This window comes from Varanus komodoensis, unplaced genomic scaffold (assembly GCF_004798865.1).
Source record: "Varanus komodoensis strain SLA01 unplaced genomic scaffold, ASM479886v1 scaffold1, whole genome shotgun sequence".
NCBI classification, from domain to species: domain Eukaryota; kingdom Metazoa; phylum Chordata; class Lepidosauria; order Squamata; family Varanidae; genus Varanus; species Varanus komodoensis.
The window spans coordinates 34,571,786-34,593,111 of NW_025335268.1; the positions used below are offsets into that span (position 1 = coordinate 34,571,786).

General features: G+C 41.4%; 1 protein-coding gene across 1 annotated transcript in view; it reads right to left on the bottom strand.

Moving 5' to 3' along the window:
- FNDC1 (fibronectin type III domain containing 1) overlaps positions 1-21,326 on the bottom strand; it is a 103,775-nt gene that overhangs the window by 17,517 nt on the left and 64,932 nt on the right. Inside the window, exons 11-14 of the mRNA XM_044421886.1 lie at positions 20,367-20,432; positions 16,829-16,993; positions 12,372-12,602; positions 9,624-9,732 (exon numbers count right to left, since the gene is read on the bottom strand). Coding sequence (XP_044277821.1) covers positions 9,624-9,732; positions 12,372-12,602; positions 16,829-16,993; positions 20,367-20,432 — 571 coding nt within the window. The remainder of the gene's footprint in view (positions 1-9,623; positions 9,733-12,371; positions 12,603-16,828; positions 16,994-20,366; positions 20,433-21,326) is intronic.

A 21,326-nucleotide genomic window follows, 5' to 3' on the forward strand; every position in this document is an offset into this window, starting at 1 on the left:
ATTACTGAACAACAAACTACACATCCACAAAAATCATTTTAACAGGATAATGAGGTATCCAGGGCAACTTAAATTCCAAGATGACATCATATTCAAAGAAAACTGAATTTTCATGCCAATGGTCATGTGCAAAGGTATGTTACTATAAATAACTGAAAAGCTTCCTCACTGGCAGAGCAATACAACAGTGGAACCAGCTGCCTAGACAGGTGGTGGCCTCTCCCACACTAGAGACATTCAAAAAGAAACTGGGCAGCCATCTGAGTGGGATGGTGTCACTTGGTGTCCTGCAACAGCAGGGGGTTGAACCCAATGGCCTTCATGGCCCCTTCCAACTCTACTATTCTATGACTGGTAGATGTTTGCATAAAGGTAAAGATGGCCAAATATTACAAATATAATCCGAATCCTTTTAATTATCTCTATGCATGCAGAACCCTAACTGAGTTACCTAAGCTGTCACTTAAAAAGCATTCTCAATAGACTCTGGAACAAGATTGGGATGGGCCTTTCCACTACTTAATCCTACTGGATTAATATTCAAATTTCTGAGAATTAGGGATGTCTAGCGCTCAGATATTACAGAAGCAAGCATAATAGCCAAAGTCATGAATTCCTTTAGAGGCTTGAAAGGTCAGACTAGTATTTTGAATGTGGAATCAATAAAGAATTTGCCCAGCTTGCAAGGGATCCGTGCAGATTAGGTATGCTCTGGGGTTTAGGGGAAGACAAAACAAAAATAAAATTTGGCGAGTACCCCGAGGCATTGTTAAAGATGGAAGAGGCTTCCTAAGACCTGCCTCCTGAAAGATGGCAGAGTCACCTAATGCTCTTAACAGTTAGCATTAGGACCCCTCCACCTGAAAGCAGCCTCCAGGTCACAGATCAGACACTGAAGAGGCAGTCAGACTAGCAGCCCAGGATAGTCTTCCAGTGGTTGAAGGTGGGCATGATAGCAGGGCCAGCACAAAACATGTTAATGCCTGAGGCAAAGGACAGGATGGTGCTCTTTCCCCTTTCCATATCCAGAAACGAACTGGACTGGCAGCTGATGGGATGGCATTCCCTACCACTCCTGAGGCAGCAGGCTAATTTAGCAGGCTGAGGACAGGCCATGTGGCATCCATGGCTCTGCCCTCCAACAGAGGGGAACACCTGTAAGCTCAAGAGGAATAGTTCATCAGGCTGCTATTGCCTCTAGCATCTTCTGTCTGAGGCTGTTGACTCAGGTTGCCTAAGAGCAGGGTATGCAGCCTTGCATGATAAAGCCATTATCACTCCTTTCTTGTGTTGCATTCATGCTTGTTCAGCAACCAGGTTTGCCAATTCTTTTGAACATTCAACAGAGACCTGAATCATGGAAGCAGCCTGCATGTTATGTTGAATAGTCAGGGCATTACCACAACAGCCTTACTGGATTCCACACCTGCAAATATGCACCCCGCCCCACATCCATAGCAAGAAACATTACTGTAGTACTAATGCCCATGCATGGAACTATCATGCCACCTCCAACTATCTGTAAACTTATTGTCTGTCTCCTGCTTAATATTATCTCCCCAGAGCAAAGGACTAACTTGTCATAACAATGGAAAATTCCAGTGCATTGCTCCCAGTGCCAAGGGAAATACAACAGAAAATCCAGAAGGATCTGCCTGAGCTAGAAGCGGCTGCTCCTGGTTACAAGAAACTTTAGGCAAACCCTGTCTGGGCAATTTTGGTGGCCGATCCCTGCTCATCCTATTATGGCCACACTCCATAATATTCTGGTAGGCTTCCTCTGTCATCCCTTCCTTTCTAATTCCTAAAGAAATTTTCATATTTTAAGATTATCAGAGGCCCTGCTCTGGGTGTTCATGTCTTCAGAGCATAGGAACATAGGAAGCCACTTTCTATTGATTCAGACTATTGGCCATCTAGCTCAATATTGCCTGCAGTGGGTATTTTATTTATTTTTATTGCTGTCCAACAATGGGCAGCAGTTGTCAAGGATTTCTGACAAGAGTCTTTCCAGCCCAATTTGGAGGTCCTGCAAGGCTGAACTTGGAACCTTCTGCCTCAAAGCCTGAGCTCCACAGCTGAGCCACAGCACTGGCAGATAGCAATTAGAGACAGGTCCTTCCAGATGTTAGTGCCCAAGCCATGGAATACAATATTCCAGGTATACTCAGCTGGTACCTACTTTCATTTCCTTAGGAACAATAGCTGAGCTTTTCATGGATAATGTTTTACTCTTTCTCTTGCTCTCACCTTTAGTTCAAATAGCATTCTAGGAATCAGATCTCATCCTGCTGTTCTACTATTTATAATGGCTGGACTCAGTTTGATCTCTTTTAATGATGCTTTTTTAGTATTTTAGATTTTAACAGACCTTTTGCATTTATTGTTGTGCATTTGGACATTTATTCTTTTACTGCAAGGCTGGGTAAAAAAATGTTCAAACAAAACCAAAATAATTATGTATTGTGATTTCCTTGAAAAACTGTGCATGCCAAGCAATGCTTACATGTTGATTCTTGTTGACTCCAACTTTACAGAAGGCAGTCCTCTAATAACTGTCCTCTAGTAAATGCAGCATAAAAACAAGAAGTGGCAAAGTTAAAACAATTGGAAACTAGTAGAGTGGAGGATTTTGCTTGGAAGCAATATGTCAAATGACCAGGCAAGCCTCTCCAGAAGGCACAGGTAGGGTGGCAACCCTGGAAAAGGCCCAATAACCCCCCAGAAAAGAGCCTCAGTAGAAGACCTTAAGATTCAGGTGGGCTCTTGGAGAGACTCACAATCCTTCTGCTATCATGGTCCTGACCCATAAAGGACTTTAAAATTCAAGCCGGTACTTTGAATTGGGCCTGGAAACATACAAGGTAAAATCCAGATTTAACAATATAACAGACCTGTTGAAAAAACTGAGTAATTAGTCATGATTCACTTAAGTCCCAATTAGCTGAATGGGTCTACAATAAGCATGACTAAACCAGGATCCAACCCATACTGACCACTTGTTCTTCTTGTAGATACTATATTCCTGAACACATGAAGTATGTCCATATAATTTTTTACAATCAAGTGGACCAAGAACAGAAATAATAAACGTTTTTTCATGTTTATCATCACTGCTCATCAGTATCTGACCTACCTGTATGCATTAGATCAGCAGTTGCCGTCCTTTTTAGACCAGGAATTCACCTTTAGTTCCTACAGCATTCTGGGAATCAGGTATCATTCCCCATCCCCACCCCAAATTTGTAGGGTGATAATGCTTGCTGATGCAAACTGCTCCGGTCAAACTGTGACTAAGTAGTGGACCCTGGCTACTAGTTGGAAGACCAACAGTAGCAACTTAGTGAGAGACAGAGTGCTGTTCCTACATGGAAGAAGGAATTGTTTAATGTTTTTAGGGTTCTTTTTCAAATAATCCCCCCACCCCCACCAGTATTTCCATACACCGTGAAGGTTACAAAGAGTTCTGTATCACTGTGGCATGTGCCTTTTTCATCTCCTGTACTTGTTCCTGAAATTTAATAACTTTTCAGCTTGTTGTCTGCAAACTGTTCTGAATGCAATTAAGGACCATGTGATGTCTACGGGGGTGGGGGGACAACATCCTCATAACTTTCCTTTCCATGTAGTACTGGCTGTGGCAGACAAAAACCACATAAAAGCTTGGAATTTTGGAGAGTTATGTTTGCTTTTCTTCCTTTTGTTTCCCTGACACAGTGCTTCCCAATGTAGAAATATTCACTAGTGGTTTAAGTATAAACCCTCATTCTCTTCTGCAGCTGAAGAGACTTTCCACAGTTCAAGAGAGGCAGATTAGGGTTCAAAGCAACCAGATTCCTTTAACACTGTGATGGAAGTTGCCATATTTCAGTTAATTGGCTATCACAGCGATGAGGAATGTACGGTCCTCCAGATGTCATTGGGCAGCAATTCCCGTCATGAGCTATGCTTGGTAGGGCTAATGGGAGTTTCCCCATTCCTCATCCGTGGCTTACCAAAGTTGTAGGATGCCTTGCTCAGACTGCTGTGCACAGGATTGTATCTTGGAGCTTTCCAGTTATGATACTTAGCTTTCAGGCACTCAGCAGGTAAGTTGTTGGGGTTGTAATTTCACGCACTAGCAAATGCCTCCTCTGTCTCTTTACAGTAAGGTAAGCTCAGGAACCCTGAGAAGGGAAATGAAGCTGCTGCAACAGGGCATGTAAAGTTTTGCCATAAGAATATAGAACGATTGAAACTGAGGGAGCTGAATTGTGGCCTTAAAGCTGTCGAACAACAAACAGGCACACAGATCACCTGGTCAGGGTCTGTACAACTGTTGTCAGATACATCAAAAGTACAGCAGTTATTTCTAAATATCTAAATGTATATATTAGAATATGCAGATAGGTATCTCCTTTTTGGTGATGCTTAAATGACCATTCTGCTGTTAAGATAAGTGGCAGTGCTTGCAGGGACTGACTCCAAATGGCTAGACTTTCCCATGGGATGCCAAATAGCTTCAAGCTGCAATGAAGTTCTGAGCTACAACATATTTATTGCAATAATCTTCAACTCAATTACAAGAGAGGACTGAGATCACTGGACTGGCTATGAAGAATTTCTTCTTCTGAGAGAGAGAAAAAAACTGAGAAAAGAAATGAGTAGCTTAGCTATGAGTGATGGGTAATTGCTATGGGCCACAAACATTTCCTCATGATGTTTTAAATGGATTTGGCAGCCATGTAGCTGCCTAACTTTCATGCATGATAGCACAAAATTAAGTGGTGCAATTATACAGACACTAGGGTTTGCTTCATATTAAGACAGAGCTCCAACTGGACTTGCACACTAGAAGTCTTTGGCGCTGCCAGGAGCACAACCCAGAACTCTTCATTTCCAAGTCCTATGACTTATTCACAAGTCTACACTTCAAAACATAAGTCTCAACTGCCAATAAACCTTTCCTGAAAATGGCAAACAAATAGCAATCCCATGCTGCTTTCTAGGCACCCATCCAGGCACTTTCTTATACTGCTGATTTTAATTCACTACTTGAGAGTAGGAACTAGATGTTGGAGGAGACACGGAGCGGCCTGCCACTGCTTTCTCTGTTTCCCTCTCCTTCTCATAGAATAACATTAAGCTTAATGCAGTATATGATGGGACACTGCACTGGTCCATATCACATCACTGGCAGTTGTTATTATTATTTTAGTTATAACCCATTCTTCATCATAAAGAGCCTAGGGTGCTTAACAATCTACAAAAAATACGATAAAACACATAACAGCATTAAAGTTATGACTCCAAAATCAAAATGTAATAGAATACAATAAAAACATCAACGCAATCAATAAATCAATCAAGAAACAGAAAGCACATGACTATACCACAAAAGTCTACACAAATGTGGCACCAGCATCCTGCACCAGCTGCAATTTCTTGGACCATCTCATCTAACCCCCACATAGGGACCATAACAACAGTCAAATAGCACACATTATCAGAACTAGCCAAAAGTAACCCTCACCACTGAGGCTATCTGGGCCTCAAGGGACTGAATCAAACTGAGGAATACTCCCAGAATGCATACCTCTTCTATGAGCTTCCATCTTACCAGGAATTAACTTCAAATATGACCTTCATCCAACCAACCATTGCCTCCAGGCACCAGTCCAGCACTCGCAGTTTCTCATGATTCAGATGGAATAGAGAAACAGAGGAGGGTGTCACTTGCCTATTGGTGACACCATGCTTCAAATCCCTAGAATATTTCATATACTCCCCAACCCCCAGTGCCTTCGTATAGAATTTAAATGACATGTGAAATGAACTAGAATGTTGGGAGCTGAGCAGAGCCCTTCCAAAGCTTCTAGTAGCAACACTCTGGGTACCAAGCTGGGTTCCATTAGTTTCCAACTCCAGCAATGGATAATTTGTCTTCTTGTAATTATTTCAGAATATGGCAGTCTCTTTACTCTTCTAAGCTCTCTGCCTTAGACTAGAAAGTTGAGAAGAAAGGTAACTTTGTGTTTTTATGTAATGTAAAAGTGGTATAATAATTAATTTCCTTATGAGAATGCATCACCACCCAATCATGTAGAACAAGAGCTGGGTTTAACAGAAACTGCTTGGCATTATTCCAAGCAGCACTGTACTGTGGCTCTCTTCAAAAGAAATCAAGGTGTTAGAAATTTCACACACAAATTTATTAACAGCTGTAAGATTAACAACAGTGAAGAACTGGAAGGAAAATTGTGATTTCTAATTAAAAGAACAGTATGAGGAATTTTGGAATACAGCTATTAATGACAAATTAACATGTAGTATTAAGGTGAAAAGTGGGTTGACAAATAAATATAATTTCAATTATATTTTGGGTTTGTTTATTGAGTATGTATTAATGAAAGGGAATTCAATGCAATTGTGGATGGGGAAGGGGTCCTCTTGAGAGAGGGAAGGAAAGAACAGCAAGAAAAAAAGATGATGTGTTTATATAGATATAAATAAATAATTACCATGTAACTGAAGGTCCTGGTGTGGGGGTGCACCTTTTGTATTCAGTATTATATAATGCAACTATTAGTTGCTTTGACTGATTTATATGACTCAATTAACTTGTATTGTAAATTGGCTTCCCCCCTTTATTTCACCCTTCATTCTTATTGATGTATTTTTGTTTTGTGTTAAGTTAATTAATAAAATTTTAAAAAAGAAAGTTCACACACTTTTGGATTTTGTTGTGATTTCTAAAAGAAAAATGCAGTAGTGATTCACAACGGAAAAAACTAGGGGACCGAGCCAGTATTATGGAAGACAGCAGAATTCCTTTATATAAGTAGGGAGAGTTGAATCAGTTGCCAGGTAAGATTATGATGATTTAAATGGAATGGTTCATGGCAAGAACTCTGGCGCCTTTGGACTACAGTGCCCATTTACCATTGACCACATTGCCTGGGGCTTATGGGAGGTATATGAGGTTGCCTAAATTGATTTATAGCGTTGAACTGAACTTTTCCATTCAAAAGGTTCTATTCCATCTTGTTATTAAATGATGTTGGATCAGACATATCACAATCTCCTTCCAAATCGAATACAACAATAAAATATAAAATAAAAGCCAATTATTTGAGAAGACAGCAAAATGAGCAACAATATTAAAAACTATCCAACTTTTAAATTCCATCAAATGCTGGAATAAACAAACCATTTTACAGCTAGTTCCTAAAAGATATTGAAGTACATGTCAGGAAGTTATAATCTGGGCACTGCAACAGACATGGCTCTTCCTTTGACCAACAATTACTCTGTTAACTTCCGAATAATTGCTCATATGAAAGGTGTAACTTCAGAAGAACAAACTCAGGTACATATCTTCCATGAAAAGGAAAATTGCAAGTCATGATTGTCCCATTCACAAGAGAGGAACCCTCTTTGTTTTAGAATATTTTAAAAACAATAAAATAAAGTTTCTAGTTTGAAGATGTCCAAGAGATACGTCTGCTAGATGAAAGCACTTTGCAGCAGTTGAATACTTCATAGTCCAGCTTAATTACTATTACGAATTAATTTTACATTTTGCTAAATATGAGTTGCTGGGTAGCTCAGATTTAAGGTGTTCCAAAGAACTTGTCTGGAGATTTCTGGTTTAGAATTAGAAAGGAGAATAATAGAAGTTTAATTTTTGCATTAAGGTAGTGGAATCTAAATCTAGGGGTTTTCCTCCTTTAGCATATACACAAACAACTTTTGAAAAAATGCATCTAAGTAAACTATCTATCTTCAGCTTTAATTAGCACAAACAATATCCTAAAAACACTTTGGTCAGGTATGCATACAACAAGCCCTAGGATTAGGCTGGAGTAATTCATTCTCACTGATTCAGAGTTTCCTCACACTCTGCACATAATCATTTACACATGGTTTTAGTCTAGCTTAATCTTCCAATTCATGTTTGCCCAACTACAGAAATGTTGCCAGTGGTTGGAGCTATTTTTAAGTCACAATATGCCGTTTTATTTCAGTCTGCAAGTCCCAAAAGAACACAAATCATATTGGCTAACATTGACATTTCCATGCCAAAAAGAAAGAAAGAAAACCCCTCAGCCCCACCCCATGAACCCTGCACCCTTGTTTTTCTACTATAAAGTGCCTAACAGGAGCCAGGTTGTTTGTAAGAAGCTGCCTGGGAGCAGTCACCTCTGACTGAATTGATGTGAAAAAGGCAACAGACTCAACAATGGGGGCTTTAATAAACCCAGCAAACCATAACGTAAGGCACCATTTCACCATTTTGTGTAACGGTTCTTTTATGAGCAGACGAATTGAATTATGAGTTGCTTTGTCAAGACTTGATGTCTGAATGTATGTATGTTTTTGCACTAACACAGAAGTGTGGAAGATGGAACGATTCAATGGCAGCAACTTGGCCAACAGGATTTCCCAGGGAGAAGTAGGCCTGGGCCCAAGTACTTAGCCCCAGCTGAATTTGGAGCTCAGAGGCTGCCGAAATGATCCTGCTGTTCCTAATGCTGATGATATTGTTCCTTTCACCATTAGAGTGAACCAAGGAGTAGCAAAGCTGACAAGGAGCATCTGCCTTCATTTGCTATAATGGATTTATCAGTTTTATAATCTACCCGGTAAGCTTAATACATAGGTTCTGTTCACAACAAACAAGAAAAAACACTACACACACAAAATTAGTTAGCCAGACCCTCCATTAAATCAATTTACAGCCAGCCACCAAACACTGAAAAAACTTTCCTAAGAATCTTTTACCAGTCAGCAGAAAGGACCCAATTAACTGACCAAATTAACCTCCTTAGAAAAGGAGTTCCATGGAACTGGTGCCATGACTGGAAAGGCCCTCCTCTCATCACTAAGCGCTATGCCCCAGATAACAGCAGAATATAAAGCTCTAAAGAGCTTAATATCTATGGAAGCACACACAGGACACTAAGAGGAATTAGCTACTGGGGCAGCCAAAAAACTTGTGAAAGCCCAGGGCTTTCTGTACGTTTTCAGCTCTCAACAGTGAAAACTTTGAAACGTGCAGAAACCCTCCATTGTTAATAGGAAATCGCTGACACTGTAGTTTGTTTTTTGTCAGTCCCCTCCCCTGTTCTTGCTGGTAGATTAATTAGGAAGAATCCAGGTCAGAACAACAAAAACAAAGTAAACCCGTGTAATTCTCACTGGAGGAAGGAACCATTCAAGATCAGGTTCAGCAATGTCAGCATTTCACTTTGGTTGCTGCTTAGGCCCTCTGCCCCCCGCAAGCCATACCCACACGCCCCATGATACGCTCTGCAAGGGAAGGAGAGGAGGAGGACTGGCACATTAGAGTGCTGATGCCAGGTCATCAAAGACAAGGTGTGAGGTATTGGACAGCATTGGATTCTACAGCATAAGCTGGCTTGGTTGCCAAGAAATGTTTTTTTTAATCAGATATAAAAAATAAATAGTGATCAGGTGAAATGTGGAGGGAACTAGTAGTGGATCAAAGAGCTCTCTACCACCCTTCCCATTTCTGAAATTCTTCTATGCTCCCAATCCAAACATATATGCCTGTTTTAACAACATTAGGTCACTTACAACATGGCTTTTAAAAATGGATACATTTCAAACCAGCTTAGTACCTTGTATTTGGCTTCAAGTTTTCAATGGGCAAGTTAGTGCTTCCTGCAGTCTTGGTTGACCATTTGTTCCTGATGAAATCATCATAAGATGCACTGTAAACTAAATATCCTGCAAAGAAAAGGAAATAAAATATACATCAGACCATAAAGTAGAACCAGAATAATCATCAGGGCAATTTGTAGCCGCAATCAGTGAAGCTACTCTATTTTGGGGAGGTGGCATTTTTATTTTATATTGCAGCCTTACCTATTTGAATTTGTATAATGTGTCTTATGGTGTATTTTATGTTTTAAATTTGTCTTGCGAACTGCCCAGAAAGGACTACTGGGCAGTAGAAAAATGTAATTAATAAATGTGCTTCACTTGAATTTGTCCTCTGTTTGATGGACTTCCGGGTCCAAGGATGATTTGAAGTCCAACAACTGTGAGAAAGAAGAGCACTGGAGGTTTTAGCTGCCCCTCAAAAGTGAGCACCTGTGCAGCTAAACAGGCCACCTGATCAGTCTTCCCCACTATGGTGAGGTACACCATATGTCTATTTAAACAATAGTTTCCATTTCTAAATTTGTATTTTAAACAAAAAGGGAAAGGCCAAAACATTCAGCCACTTCTTAGTGGGTCCTCTGAAAAATGGAAGACATGTCCTCCTCTGGTTTCGGAATGGCAGAAGATTCAGAACAAATAAAAGGAAATACCTTTTCATATAGCACGTATTTGAACTATGATATTAGGTACCACAAGATGTGGTGAGGGCCTCCAACTTGGATGATTTTAAATAGGAGGAAATTAATTAACTGAATATAAGGCTTTCCTTGGCTAGCAGTCACGAAGGTTGTATATTACCTTCCGTATCAGAGGAGGAATGTTGCTGAACACCCTGCAACTACAGTCATGTCCATCTCAGAGACACCTGGTTGTCCACAGTGTGAACTGAATGCTCGACTAGATAGGACTTTGATCTGATCCAGCCCAGCTCTTCTGAGGACTTTCCAAGTAGCTGTGATGGCAACAGTACCTTTTTCTTTAAACAAACACAAACCTTGTTTTCCCGTTACTTGAAGGAAAAGGTCACGATGAAGAGTTGTTCTGAGGCAGCATTGTGAAATGGCTGGCAAGTATAGCTACACCACCTCAGGTGGAAGCAAACCCAAGTTCAAAAGAAAAGCTACTGCTATCACCTAGGAAACTTCTTAAACTTGCAAATAATTTTGCTCCTCCCCCTCCCGCCACGAATGCTGAAATGATCCCCTAAACTCACCACAGGCAAACAGGATAGCAAATAGGGTGAGGAAATACTCACTACAACTAGTCACACATTGCAAGCCACAGGCCAGACTATACTGCTAGGTGCAGAATTGCAGAATACTTTCAGATGGTAGCACTTAAGGGGAGGCGGTGATGGCAACATGTTAAAGCTCACATCCCATCCTAACTTCTTTCTTCTTTCCCCATTTCTAATTCTGCACCAAAGCACAGATTTTAGCTCACTGGGAACTTTGAACTAAGTGCACCCTAACTCATGCTATCAACACATCATTGGATATGCATGTGTTCCACCTGTTCATGTCTGCAGCAACATTCACCATGTACACTTTTCATTCATTCATTCATTCATTCATTCATAAATTTAGATTAACTTCTGTTGATCACTGTTTACATTCTGTATTGCATCTCTGGGAGATTGGTTTCTTGTCTGGCTTTTAGCCAATGCACCTGGTGGCTTCTGAGGATGGTGGAAATTATTTACCCAGGAATCCAGTCTGAAATTAGATCAATTTATATCAGTTTTAGGAACATCAAATTCTAATACTGGTGATATGGAACACAGGCTTTACAAATTTGGAATTTCTTCTCATAACACTTAAAACTATCTTCAAGGAAGTATAGAGAGATCAACCCCTCAGAAACAAAACACAACACATCACAACACAAGACTGAAGCTGAGCTTACTTGCTCCTCTTTCAGCTGTACTCTAACACACTGCAATTTTTTTTAATTACAAAGGCTTCTTTTGAGTTGAGACAAATGTGGCAAATAAAACAAGGATTTTGAGGAAGCATTTGAAGTAAGCGAAGTCTTATTCTTCAATCCCTACAACATACTTACATCCCACAGAATACATTCTTCTTATAATATGATAAGTATGGCTTTCATATTATAAATCCCATATCACACTTCCTATTTTCTGGGAAAACCAGATTATGATGAATGTTCTCCAAATTGTTGTCACTGTTAGCAGCTGTCCCTAATGGGCCAGTGCACTCGAAACACCCTTACTTGGTTTTTTGAATATTCCAGCCTGCCCATGCATTACAATCTTCTAATGGGGCTCTTCTCCAAGTAGCATCACTTGGGAAAGTATGCTGTGCATGTATAAGAGAGAGGGTCTTTTTTGTGGTGCCATCCTGATTTTGGAAAAGTTTCTCCAGGAAGGTCAACTGCTGTTGACATCACAATTATTTTAGTGCCAGGTTAAGCCCAGGCATTTTAAATTGGTTATGGTGTCTGCCTGATTTATAGCTTTGTAGCCTCTCAATTTTATTTCCTGTATGAAGGATACTCTGTTTTTATGATGTTGCATTTTTATTATTATCCACTGTCCTGAAATCTGTTTGGACAAATGTCAATTCCTTGAAATAAAGAAATAGAATAGAATAGAATAGAATGATTTTGCTCTGTGCAGATGACATAAGGAACAACAACTCCTGATTACTGACATTCATAAGAAGTCAAGTGTATTACTGTACCTGTGACTAGATCACCCTGCATAGGCTTAGCCCAGTCGATAATCACAAAGGAATGGCAGCCTTCCACAGCCACTATGGTGATATTGTGAGGGGCCCTCTGAGGACGCATTCCTGTAATTTTTAGGTCATTGGGGATGATTTCATCCAGGCTTTCAACTTGGAAGTGATCTAGTGCCTCTGTCAAGGAGCATGGAGCTGCTGGGTCTTTGTTTATATAAGTCACATAAGGAGCTGGAAGACACACAAAAGACAAAATGCATTCCAAGTCGATCCGGATGGATGGAGGGAGGGAGGGAGGGAGGGAGGGAGGGAGGGAGGGAGGGAGAGAGAGAGAGAATCCTGACATTCAAATCAAAGTTTCCACAGTGAATTGAAACTGCAAACCAGTTCAAGTATACATTAGTTTTTTAAACACATTAAATTAGACATTCATTTCCTGGATTTAGAGTTTGTATATTTTCCTACCATTTGCTAAAATTTTCAAGTCTGTAAACTGATGCCATCTGGGTTTTGACCTGAAAAGTGGTCTAAAAATCATTTTTAAAAGGAAAAATAAAATTTAGAAAGCTCCTGGAACAGTATTAAAATTCATATAAACCTGGTGTTATGGAAACCACCAGCATGACACGTATCACTTGTCTTGGGAGAGCGACAGCCAAACAGCACATGTTGCTTGCATGGGTGTATAAGGCTCAGAAACTATGCTTGATGGGAGAACTGGTGGGCCCTTTGCTAAATCTGGTCCCATTGGTGAGAGACACTATTTGCTAACCCAACACTCCCCACCCCCAGGTCAGTCTAGTGAGGTATCAAGGGGATGAGACTATGCCCATAGCACTGTTTGGGGAACAGGAGCAGCCACCACCCTCTGCTTACATCTCAAAAGCACACTTCAATAAAACTATTTACTGGCAAACACATTAAAGTTAAGGATGGCCTTTCATATCCCAGCCAGTACGAACTGCCTCAGCTGTCATAGAGAAACAGGTATAGATTCACTATGAAGTCTCAAGCACTGCAGCCAAACAAACTATAGGCTGAAACTCAGAACTAGATTCTCAAATATTTGCTCAGAATTTGAATGTTTCATATTTGTATTGGTCATCATTAGTCATTTGCTATAATGCTCAGAATATTTCAGAAAAGGTATGTCTTTACCAAAACTTAAACTGGTTTAACTCTGGGAACTGTACTTCCAGAAGCAAAGTGAAGAATGTATTTATTTATTTAAAAAATTATAAACCGTTCTTTAGTAAATGGAATTTGTAAGAGAGAACTCTCAGCACCTTTACCAAACTGTTCGTACCGTTATCTGCTTAGAGGGACAATTTAGCAGAATATAAGTTTTAGCATACAACTAAAGTAAACAGTGGAACAGGGGTCATCATACAGAGAGAACAGGTAGAATGAAATAAAAAAGTATTAAGGAAGTGGCAACCTCCCACAGCGAAAACACTGTCTTCTGATGGAGACAGTACAGAATGCTGAATGAAAGCCTTGGGGTCAACATTTTGTGAAGTATGAGATTTTGTTTTTAAACAGTCAGAACTTAAATTAACATAGCACTTGACATTTCTAGTTGAATAAATATGAAGAGCGGTTTCAGGATGCGCATGAGAGCCATCTGTGTTGGACAGGGACCAATATAATTTGAGCTAGACACACTGTGGGTAAATGTGGAGCGAAGGGGCAACTGTGTTTACCTACTCTTCTAGAAGAGCCCCTGTAATAAGGACAAAGAGAGGCAGAATATGCCAATGACTGTTAAGGGAAGGCCCCCGGGGCAAGATCTCCTATACAATCCTTCACCTTGTCTTCTAAACAGCGAACACATCTCTATTTTTATGCATTATATTTTTATCCCACCCTTTTTTCTTTTTGAAGAACTCAAGGTGACTTATACAACTCTCCTCCTTCTCTCAATCTTATCCTGTCAACAATCTTGTGAGGTAGGCTGGGCTGAGAGTCCGTAACTCTCTCGCCCAGAGAGCTCCATGGCTGAGTGGGGATTAGAACCCACTTCACCTGAATCCCAGTCCCACACTCTTAACCTCTACATCACACTCTCATCTTTCTACACTAACACACTTCTTTGGCTAGGATCACCATATGACCTATCGAGGGAGTACCGGCACAGCCCTATGTGCATTCATTGATGTCATGGTGCTCATGGATTGCTGAGATTACAAAAGGAAAGAGAAACTGAAGATTTAAAGAGAAACTCAAATAATGGTTGCAAGTAATCAGTACTGAGGGGAGGGGGGACCATTTTTACACTCGCAAAACACAATATTCATCCTCAGCGGATTAATGGATGAATATCAGGCATGATTCTGGTTATCATATAATTTTTATAGTGATAAGAAGTTCCCTCAAACATAGCTCATGTACTAGTGGACAAATTTATTATCTTGAAGGTCATCTTCAAGTTGAAAGATGCTTTTACTGCTAGTCTCCAGAAATGTTTATTCAACTAGTTTACAGACTTTATTAGAAGGATAATTTTCCCCCTTTCCCCACCAAGCTATGAAGTGTTTATAAGAACAATGTTTGTAGTTTATCTTGCTAGATTTGATCCCTCTGGGAAGTTATTTTCCAGTATATGTCATTTATTTATCTTTAGACACTCCAAGTCCTTTCTGTTCCCAAATGTCTGAGAAATACTGTCAGTGACTGGACAGGCGGACCAATCAACCACTTGACAGAAAGTGCTTGAACATTTAGTCAAAGTCTTGTCTAGACTAAAAGGACTTTATGGGGTCATTATTATTATTAGATAGTTAACTGTGCCAAGTGACATCTAAGGACGGGGGTAGCATTTTACATCATCCCCCCAACAGAGCTTTCATCAGTCAACGCCACTGAGAATAAACAGGGGCTGCGTACTATCTGTCATCAGTGTGGGCAGGAGCAACACTTCAACACCCCCCCCCCCCCATAACACTTCTAGAAACAGCACACCAGAGGAGAGGCTTGCTGCTGGTCAATTCATTTGTAAATTGCCACAATCACAATCTCAGTAGGTGGACAGCTGAAGGCAGATTGCTCAGCTGGGCACTCCTAGGACAGCAACCCCTTCCATGGGCTGTTTTCCAAGGAAATGAGAGGGAATGATAAAGATGAGAAGGAAAGAGAGCAATCCCTGGGTGCCTTCCCAGAAGCTTCCTCTTTCTAATTCCCCACCACCCTTTGGTTGGGACAGGGAGGTTGCGCCTCTTTCAGCCTAGCGACTGATTTCCATTTCAGAGGAGCTTTCTGCAGCTGCATTCCAGTTGTAAGCAGAGCCAAAGGAAAAAGGAGTGTGGGCTGAGACAAAAGGGACAGGGCTAAACATGCCAACATATTGCAGCTTACAGATCTTAGCGCCAGATAAGTTATTTTTGATGACAAGCTGTTCAAGAATATACAAGAATTATAGTTTATCAGCCAGCCATTCTGAAACACAGCTCAAGTAACATGAGCTTGCCACCAAATCTACTCTACTCAATCCTCCATGAGCACTTGGTCTGTCCAGGATCACATGGAGGAAACAATGAGTCAATTGGTGACATGCGGAGACATTTCCCCAGATACTGGTGTGATCACAGGTGGACCTTCTGATGCTTCTGCACCCACCACATGTCTTGCACATGCTCGACAGCACTTGTGTAGTTAAAGTATATCACACAGGCATTTTCTTTATCATGTATTTAGACTCCATTCAGGCAAGAGAAAGTAGCTACATGCAGTCATATGTGGATAAACTTTTGCTCTTATCTGGAATGGTATATTTACAATATTGTGAGGAATTAGGGCCTACTTCTCCATGAGACTAGATATGTCACTGCCAAACAAAGTCAGGACTTTTCATCTATTTAATAGTAAGCACGCACATGTGCATGCACACACAGGCAGAGAGCCTATTTTCATCATAATCACAGCACAGAGAGAGGGGAGGTTTCACCTATGAATGCACAACTGCTGTAAAATCAACTCCATCCATACACTGCAGATTACAGGTGCCTTTTGCTCCAAGCCAGGTCCTTAACACAATTGGATTTCATACAAATTTTTTACATATTTTCTACAATTAAGTTGCATAAAATAACATGAGTATGTTTTTTTTAAAGGATCACAGGTCAACAGAATCCATACAAAACCAGACTGCTGCAGATTCCACAGAGCAGTTTCTTAAAGTTCAAACTCATTTGAGTCTGCTGCAGATTGCTTCATCATCCCTAGTTTTACCCTTCCCTTTTTAGCCACAAGCTTCCCTTTGTTGAAGCTGCCCCCTGCAGTACAGGTAGCAACTGAAAGATCCCACCCCACACATGGTGGTCCTGATCAAACTCAGGTGAGGTGCAGTTACTAATAGACAACAAAACTTGACATGGTTGGCAGTGACACATTGCACATCACCTGCATTTAGTCTTGGCTATATATCTTGGCTGCTCAGAAGAAGCAAGCTACAAACTTACCAGTAAACCGCTTCTTTCCAGCAGCATCATATTCTGACAGAGGGTCTGATCCTGAAACACTGAATTCTGGAAAGGTGGTTTCAGAGAGTGCTTCTGTGGTGGATGCTGTGGTGGTGGTGGTGGTGGTGGTGGTGGGAGGTAAAGTGGTTTCAAAAAGCTCATAATCTAGACAGAGAGAGGAGATTAAGAACATTAAGCCTAATTAAGATGGTGTATGTCAAATGGTAGAGTTTTGAGGGTGCTCGGACTCATTCTAGGGCCACCCAAGGAGCAGAACAGCTATTTGCTGAATTCTCCCTCAACTCTTTGCACCCTATTCTTGAGTACAGTGATTGGAAATGAAGCTACAGTCCATCTCAGCAGGCCAAAGCTAGATTTGCCATTAGACAAAGCACTCGACAGCAATGCGAGCTCTAGGTTTTTGAGCAAGACACCCCCAAGGGACACCCTTCCCTCAGTAAGTCCATCTTCTCATCACCATTATCACTATAACAGTGATTATGTAATAATAGTTACATATATATCCTGCCTTTCCTGCTCTTGTGAGGAACCCAAGGTGTCATGCACAGTCCTCCTCCACCCCATTTTATCCTCACAACAACAGCCCAGTGAGGTAGGTTAGGCTGTGTTAGACCCAAATAGCGTTGTGTAGATCTGCCTGGAATCTAGCTCCCTTGCACTTGCTGGACTTATTTCCCACATGCAGCCCCGGCATTGGAAGCAAGCCAAACTGAGATCAAGACCTGAAAGACTTGGGAATGGTAGCAGACCTCTTCTTTGTGCTGAGTTTCAGACCCATTCTCCCACTAAATGTGCAAATAAACTGGCTTATACATCACATGTAGCATGTAGGCAAAGCCCCCACATCACACACGCAGAAAAACCACTCCGCTTGCACGGCAGGTGAGCAGGCAGCAGGGGCACAAGCCAGCCTTGCTAGCTATACCTCTGCATCTATAATGTAATATACAGCAGTTGAACTTGCTTCCTCCTGGACACCCATGTGGATCCTCTGCATGGGTTAGACTTGGGGCAGGGAGAAACTGGGCCAGAGTCCAGGGAACCAATCTGAGACAATTCAATGGATTCCTCACATGTTGCTAGGTCCAAAGTCATCCAAGTGAGCTTCATGGCTGGGTGGGGATTAGAACCCTGATCTCTCAAGCCCCTATTCAACACTATGTCATACCAGCTGTCTCTGTCCCTGCCCTTTCGTTGTGATCATTGTTAGCACTTGCTTGTTTGACAGGTGAAAGCCAGGAATTAAGTGGGCAGTGGCATCACCTGCTCCTTCTCACCACCAGCTCTGCCTGAGCCAGAGTAGAGGCAAGGCAAGGCAACTAGCAGGTTGCAATAATGGAAAAGAGGGAGTTCATGAGCATCTCATTAGTGGGGCCCAACTAAAGTGTGGGCTTTGGGCAGGTGCAGAGTAGGATCTTTGTTGTTCTCCCAATGTGAAAACGAGTGCTCACTTTGTTGCTAAAAACTATTCAAGCAAACTGGGGTGCAGGTCTCCAGTACATGAAAATGATCAAAAGGCCAAATATCTCGGACAGCTTTGCTGAGTTTGACAGTACATGATCAAATGGCCAGCTCCTAGTTCTAGATTAGCTGGACAAGGGATAGCTGCTAGAAAATGATAGCTATGTTACTCATGAGGCAATCTAGAACTAATATGGTGTTGAGTGCTAGACTTCAGGCCTGTCACTGACTCTCAGCCTAGCCAACCTCACAGGTTTGTTGTGCTCACAACAGGATAAAAAGGAGAGGAGGGAAAACATGCAAGCTGGCTCAGGGTTATTGCAAGGGGAGGAACGGCAGGGTATAAATGTAATGCAACAGTGAATGATGGAACAGTCGGGATAGACAGCATGAAATCAGGTACGTGAAGGCAGGCTGGAAGCCAGGGTACAGCACATCCAGGTAAATGCTGTGACCCTAGTTGTCATCACGGGTAGTGGTAAAGAACTGGAGGGATGGCCTGGCCATGATGTAAACTACACCTTAATTCACTGGTCCCAATCACAATTAATTCATCTCAGATATGAAGCTGGCAAAATTAAGGTAGTGGCACTAGAGAATTTTGCACAGGACAGAGCTCCACTTAGCACTGGAATCCTGGCTGCCAACTAGTAAGCGTGGCACACCAAAGCCAGTTTGCAAAGCCCCCCAAAACCTGGAGCTGGACCTGCATCAAGGGCTACCTGCTCTCATTTGAACTTGCTCTGCTGCTGAAACAAACATAGGAGCCTCCTTGCCTGTAGAGGTTGGGAGACTGACTATTAGAGACAGGGCATTTTCTGTGACTGTGGAAAACCCATCTGGAAAGCATCTTCCCATGAGAGACCCACTTGGCACCTTCTTTATTTTCATTCAGGTGTCATACACAGATTGTCTTGTTTTACTAGGTTTTGGGAATTTGGCTGATATTCTGCTTGGGTTGCTCAACTTGTGTCTGGCTACTGGGATGGTTTTAATTTGTGGTGATTTGTTTTTATTGGCAATATTACTATGATAATGTTTTGTTTTCTTTCTCCTATTGCTTCAGCTTTTTACTTTGAGGCTGTTTTAATTGCTTAACCCATTCACAGAATTTTGAAATGGGTCCCAGAAGTAATTGTGTTCAACTTGGAAGCCTCCTGTGCTTCCCACTGCCCTTTCCTGACTTCTTAACATGGAATATCTGGTAAGGAAAAAAGATGGAACCACAATGCATTCTGAGAAGTAGCACTAGGAGCCCTCCATCTGGAAGCACTTCCTAACCCAAAATGTGGTAAAGAATATTCAGTGAGAGAAGGAGCACAGTCCCTGGAATACCTATTCTTTACACTTGTATGTGCACCCACTTATGCCGAAAGAGCACGTGTGTCAAATTTTAACAGCAAAAGGGCATGCCAGCCAGCAGTGCTAAATGCCTTTCTCCTTGCAAACTGTGGCTTACTTTCCTGGCAGTTTGTCTTTCCTGGGACCTCCTTTCACAGCTAAGTTCCGATACGTGAAGTATTGGAGAACAAAAGCACTTGACGAGTGGGATTCTAGTAACCCATGATAGTTCAATATCAAGCTTTTAAATATATACATACGTACGTGTGTGTGTGTGGTAAGATGTATATAAATCTAACAAATATTCGTAATAATAAATACATGGACTTGTCAGTCCATCCGTTAATTTAGTCACTTTGAACAGAAGGTCCCAACGCATATGAAGCGGCCACCATAATTTCTACTTTGAGGCTGAAAATAGCAAGAACAGAGTATCAAATCCACATCTGAATTTTTTTTCCAGACGTGCAGAACCCACAGTTCAATCAGGAATCAGTCACCCTTCCCTGACTTGGGCAGAGTTTCAGGAAGGGGGCCATGTCTGAGGCCTTCCTCAGATGAAGAGAGCTGGTGTGCCAAATCTGGTGGGTAGGATGGAGGTACCTTATCTGTGATGAAGGCTAGCAGCATATTCCCAAGAATGCATTTCTGGAAAAGATAAGAAAGAAAAGCAACCCAACAGACCTCAGAAAAGGACTTTTGCATCTGTCAGTACCTTCATCATATATCACATATGATTCTGTAGTTCCTGCCACATCTGCATCAAGCCCTGAGAATGTCCCTACGGAAGGAAGAAGACATTAAAAAAATGAAACGAAGTTCCCTTTGCCCTATAACTAGATCAGCAAATTCCGAAGCAACCATTTAAAGCTAATTACCCATGTAACGAGTTAGACAACAATGTTGTTGTTAGTCGTGAAGTCGTGTCCGACCCATCGCGACCCCATGGACAACCTTCCTCCAGGCCTTCCTGTCCTCCACCATCCCCCGGAGTCCACTCAAGCTCACACCAACTGCTTCAGTGACTCCATCTAGCCACCTCATCCTCTGCCGTCCCCTTCTTCTTTTGCCATCTATTGTTCCCAGCATTTAGACAACAATAGCCATTCCATATTTTACACCTGCCTTTGTACGTAGGGGGGTTTAAGTAACAATCTGAATGCCTGGGGAAGTGTTATTTTAAAAAATGCACATACATATTGGTAAACTTCTAAAGTATGCCATATCAGTTATCAAAGAAAATGTTTAACCAATGTCTATCATATGGGTCAAATAAGGAGCAACATTTGGAAGGCATATGGATTTGTTGTTATGTGCTATCAAGTTATCTCCAACTTATGCTGGCCCTATGAACGAAAGCCCTCCAAAATCCATGACAGCTTTTGTAAGTACAAAGTTATGGCTTCCTTTATGGAATCAATCCTTCTCATATTTGGCCTTCCTTTTCTTCTTCTGCCTTCAACTTTCCCTGGCTGCCTTCTCCAGGGAGTTTTGCCATCTCATGATGTGCCCAAAGTACGACAGCTTCAGTTTTGTCATTTTTGCTTCTAGGGAAAGCTCTAACTTGATTTGATCTAAGACCCACTTGTTCATCTTTCTGTCATTCCAGGGTATTCACAATGCTCCCCTCCAGCATCATATTGTGAATGCATTAACTTTCTTCACTGTCCAGTTT